The following is a 5,275-nucleotide window of genomic DNA, read 5'->3' on the forward strand; positions in this document are numbered from 1 at the left end:
GTGTGTGTGTGTGTGTTTGTGTGTGTGAGACAGTGAGTGAGAGGGAGAGGGAGAGAGAGAGAGAGAGAGAGAGGACATCGCACATTTGATTCGTGGTACTTGTCTTATTCTATTTGTATTACTTGGTCCCTCCTTTATTTTTATGTGAGCGCATGCGTACGTATGGGTATATATATATATATATATATATACGCAAATGCACCTATATATTATGTGCAGAAACGCGGCTCTCCTTGTTTTCTCTTTACGAACGCTCGAGCCTCGTAAAAGATGAATTTTATTTTTAGTGCGCTTGGGAGTTTAGCTGGCGCTGCCACCGGTAAAACGTTCGACGATATCGATTTTCAGGATAATTACGTTTATTCCGTAAGGCCGTCGCCATGGCGGAACATCAAACCGCGTTTATTTTTAGCCAAAATTATATTAGCTCGGTTATATTACATTATATTGCGAATAGACTTTATTTTGTGTACTTGGAGTTTGAAACCTTAGTTCTGATACTTTGAAGAGATAGTCGAAGCAGCATAATTTCGCCATTGTATAGAAAAAAATTAAGCGCTGTATCAAAGGCTCTCACCTTTATATATAAACCTGGGTAATTCGAAACGAAACTCGAGATTAGACTTGCTACGCCATAATGGACTGTTTTGACGCCGTAAAAATAATAACAAAAAGATGCGTGTATGGGTAATTTAAAAATTTACGACTATGTTTGCTTTATAGAGTGACGCTGAGCTCGAAGCCAAAGATCGCAATGACAAACAACTAGGATCTGTAGGAGTATCGGTAATACAATTTAACCGGACAAATGGCTTTAATTGGAGCGCTTGTCTAGCCGTCACATCTTGACCACATACATGTACATACCATACGCAAATAAACTCAACGGCAAACGCACTTGAAAATCGGATTATTTTCAGTGGATTACACAATATTGCAATATTGTAATATTCCGCGAGCGTCGCCTTAGTGAACACGTATTCGTTCCTTTAATACCGCAAGAAAACCGCAGAAATAGAATCAAGCGGCGCAATACGACGTTGCAAGAAGCTCCGGTGATTTCCAAGTCCCATACTTCTTTGCTTTTCCATTATGGTAATGCCAAACATATGAAGCTCTTGCGGAAACGGAACGTAAATTGCGGTCGCGAACGCAGCTCGACGTTCGCTCAGCATTGACGGTGAAAAATTCAAGATTTGCTTAACTAAAATTAGCGCGGGAGGGGGCTGGCGGTAGGGTGGGGTGTGGTGGAGTGGAGTGGGGTGCTTGGTGGAGGGTCGGGCTCCGCTTATAGGTTTTGGCGATCGAACACTCGTCAGTTCTCTTCTTTCTCCTCGCGATTGTCTGCATTTATTTCGTTCGATCGTTCTTTCTCTTTTCTTTGCGCTTCTAGCTCGCAGTTCGTTATGCCTGGCCGACGCGTCGGCTGGCACCAGTCGTCAGATAACCATTTTTTTTTCTTGCTTTCAGGGGGACAGTTATTTTGGCTAGTCGAATGATTCGTATTTTTCTCTTCGCTCTCTCTCTCTCTCTCTCTCTCTCTCTCTCTCTCTCTCTCTTTACGATTGTTTCAAGCGTACTAATAATAAGACGAATGAATTTGTCGGCGATTCGATTTAACACTCGAGCGAGCAGCTCTCGAAATACCTTGAAAAAACAATATCTTTGAAATATTAAGCTCGGCAAATTAGGAGCAATTTACAAGTTTGAAGACTAAAGAGACACGAGTGATATTTTGCATTACCAATCCATGATTGCGTCCATTAAAATTCAATGACGAATAGCGTCAATTACGCGTCTTCATAATCGAACGATCGTTAGTCGCCACTACCAAAAACATCGCTCTTGAAACGCAAGTGCCATTACCGACAAAGAGCATCCCATCTACATCGGTGATTGCGCGTTCGGTTAATGTTACGATAATGGCCCACAAGGGAATGGTCCCATCGGCCGATATTAGCATATAATATTCTTCAACCACCGCTTTAAAAGCATAGAAAGTGGATGATTCTTGGGGGCATATCGTCTGAATGCAGATTGCGCGAAAGCTCCGGAGTATGAAAGTGTTGAATTGTCGCGATCAGCATTGAGTGGCTGATATCGGCCTACACGCGCCACCGCCACATAAATTCATGCTCGAGACTTCCGCCTCGTGCAGGCGTCGCCGTACACCCGCCTTTTCTTCGCTCCAATCTCACTCTCTTCCTTCCTCTCTCTCTCTCTCTCTCTCTCTCTCTCTCTCTTTCTCACGCGCGCACAAACGCACACATCCTCACGCACACACGCACACGCGCGCACACATACACACACACACACATACACGCGCGCATAATCCAAGTCCCCTCCCTCTTTCGCCGTCTCTTTCGGTCGTGCCTTTCCTCCGGGCTACTCGTCGAGTGGGTAGTTTCACGTTTGCTCGAGCGCTGACGGAAAAGGGAGCACATAAAGGACGGTAGACACAAGCGTTAGAGAATGTACGTCGTCGGGCTTGCACAAACGTAAAGCTGCCGCGGCCTCGTTTCTTGCTGACGTCATCGCCCTGGCCATCCGTGTAACCTGGAATGCGCCTGCTCTTCCTCTTTAGTATAGGGAAGGGCTGCTTGGCTCTTGGCTTCTCGGACAGGGAAATTTACCGAGCTCCGTGGCTTGCTCACCTTTTCCCCCTAGTGACAAACCCGCCGTTTCTCGTTATTCCCTCATCCCAATGGTCCGCGGATCGTCCGTACGACACGTTTTACGTTTTACGACGAAGAAAGTGGTCGCGGGCGGGCAATCAACGCCAAATAATTAAGTGGTCGCCTCATCGTCACTCCATTCGCGCGTGCTTTTTCAGGAGAGTAGAAATTTACAAAAAACATTTATGCACTCTATTATTTATGCTTTTTTGGCAGATACGGTTTATCAAATTTGAGGATCAAATACAAATTCATATCGCGTTTAATTCTCCTTCTAACTGAACGTAAGCGATCGCTTGAAAAGACTGGCAATGCTCGATATCTAAAGCAATATAAAAGCGACTGCGAGCGTTCGTAAACTGAAAATATATCGGTCATGAGATTAAAATGAAATCACGCTGTGCAGCAGGAAAATCTTATGAAAAATGGTAGACTTCCGTCGCCTCGAAGAAATGAAAAAATTGGTCGATCTAACCGAGTACCCTTCTTTTATCATCCCCGCTCGCTTAACTCCCCCTCCTGGCATCTCGTTCTTTTCAAAATAAAAGGTTGGCGAGCTATGGGAACGGTCGATAAAAAGAAAGGAGAGTAGCCCCGTAAGGGGTATAAGGGATACGCACAGTTGCATGCAAGCGAGCTATCGAATTTGTGTGCGTGCGCGCGGGAAAGAGAGGGAAAGACATAAAAGACAGATAGCGAGAAGGTGCTGTTATATCGGTTGAGCTGCCCGCCTGGTTCAATGACCAAAATGCGACTGCGGCGTATGGTACTGCTGTTCTCTCTCGTTTTCTATCGATCACGAGGCAAAACTTTCCGTCTCGCTCTGCCTGTTTTGGTGTACTCGCTCCTATGCACACACGCAAATGTGCACCGAGGGGCTTTCTTTACACCCCACTTGCATGCTCTCTCGCTGTTCCCCTCCACCCTCCCACTCTCTCTCTCTCTCTCTCTCTCGCTCATTCTTCTACCTCGTACATCTCTGGGGTTGAGAATCGGCAGCGCCAATGTAGAGGCCCAAGTTAGATTTCTGCTCTCCGTGTTTTCTCTGTGGCCCCCGTATTTTGATTATTATTAAAAATGCTTTCTGTACATGTAACATAATTATTATTGCTCTCAGTGTAGCTATTAGACGAAAATGTTAAAATTTATAATAATAAATTAATGCCGAATCGACAAATTTATTTCTATTATTTTTAGTAGGAAAACGAATATTAAAAATTGTACTTTTATCATGTTGCTTTTACTCTCTGTTATCAAATTAATATTATTTAAAAGCGAAATTGGAGGTAAAATTAGAATTCTATTTATGTAAACAGGGCGAAATCCGAATTTCTATTGATATTGATAGCTCTCGTGTGCTTCATTTCATTTTTGAAATCTTCTGAGTCATTGCAAAATTTCAGCATTCATTAAAATATAAAAACTTTAAATACAAATGTTTCTAGTATCTTTATCATTCTCAAGGTTTCTCGTAGACTTCCTTTCACCACGTCCTTTGTTTTAGAAAAATTTCTTCAATATTTCCCCTACATAGAGTACCATTGCTGCTTCGTTGCTCATTGTTTCTTGTATCGCTTGCTTTTCCAAATATAATATGGATATTTCGTTTTACTAATATACCAGAGCGTAATTGTGAAACTGCTAATTGCTTTTTCAAGCTGTTGAATTACGATTATTTGTAACATTCGCTTATGATAGTCAAACGACTGCATACATACGTCTTTTTTCTTTAATTTGTTTGATTATTTTCGCTTTTTTTTTTTTTACATTGATATGCATTTTTTAAACGTTTGTACAATACCGTATATATATATATATATATATATATATATATATATATATATATATATACACACGCTCGCACGCGCGCGTGTTTGTGTCCACATATGGATACTAGTAGGTAGTATATAACTCGGATATTTTGTCGTTTTCGAATTTGAGGTAATTCAAACGGCTACAGAATGAAACTGTCATTCGCAAGGGATGTACACATAAAGTATAATGTAAATGATTAGAAGCTAGTGCACCGGTAGATCAGTAATACAATATGTAGGTCTACATTTGTAAAAGCAAATATTTAAATGTACATCTAGTCAAATTTCAATTAACTGCTGGAAAAATAATAATGGATTTCCCATTAGAATCGTGGAATGAAAAGAACTACGACGAAGAATGACGCATTAACGAATTAACTACCGTATCCCTTTAGTACTATTGTTCAAACCTCCCCCAGATTTTTATACGCAAGACACATTAAATTAACCGAAAGATGTCATCCCTTTTTCAGGACACACTCGTACATGGGCTTCAGTCGGATAGGCAGGGCTTTGCCAAGGGCTTCCGAAAGAATTTGGGCGGGCGCTGGCGTCGCTTGGTTAAAAGGAAGCCAGAGACGGAGACGTGCGCCATACCACCGGAGCTCAAGGATCAACTAAAAACGATCTACGTCTATTGACGTGGATCCCCGTCATGAGTTTTACAAAGCATGCAGATGCGGAGCGATGAGGTCTGGAAGAAAATAGTGGATGCGCCGATGGCAAGAGAATTTCGACGAGGGCAACGCAACCAATATTGAGTACCAACGATGACGATTACGACAC

At 42.3% G+C, this 5,275-nt stretch overlaps 1 protein-coding gene across 1 annotated transcript in view; it reads left to right on the forward strand.

Moving 5' to 3' along the window:
* Positions 1-5,275, forward strand: part of LOC105362377 (uncharacterized) — a 154,725-nt gene extending 149,450 nt beyond the window's left edge. The window contains exon 6 of the mRNA XM_011499816.1: positions 4,963-5,275. Within this exon, the coding sequence (XP_011498118.1) occupies positions 4,963-5,130 (168 nt within the window). The 3' untranslated portion in view covers positions 5,131-5,275. The remainder of the gene's footprint in view (positions 1-4,962) is intronic.

The sequence above is a fragment of the Ceratosolen solmsi genome, unplaced genomic scaffold (assembly GCF_000503995.2).
Source record: "Ceratosolen solmsi marchali unplaced genomic scaffold, CerSol_1.0 scaffold35, whole genome shotgun sequence".
In the NCBI taxonomy this organism is placed as follows: Eukaryota; Metazoa; Arthropoda; class Insecta; order Hymenoptera; family Agaonidae; genus Ceratosolen; species Ceratosolen solmsi.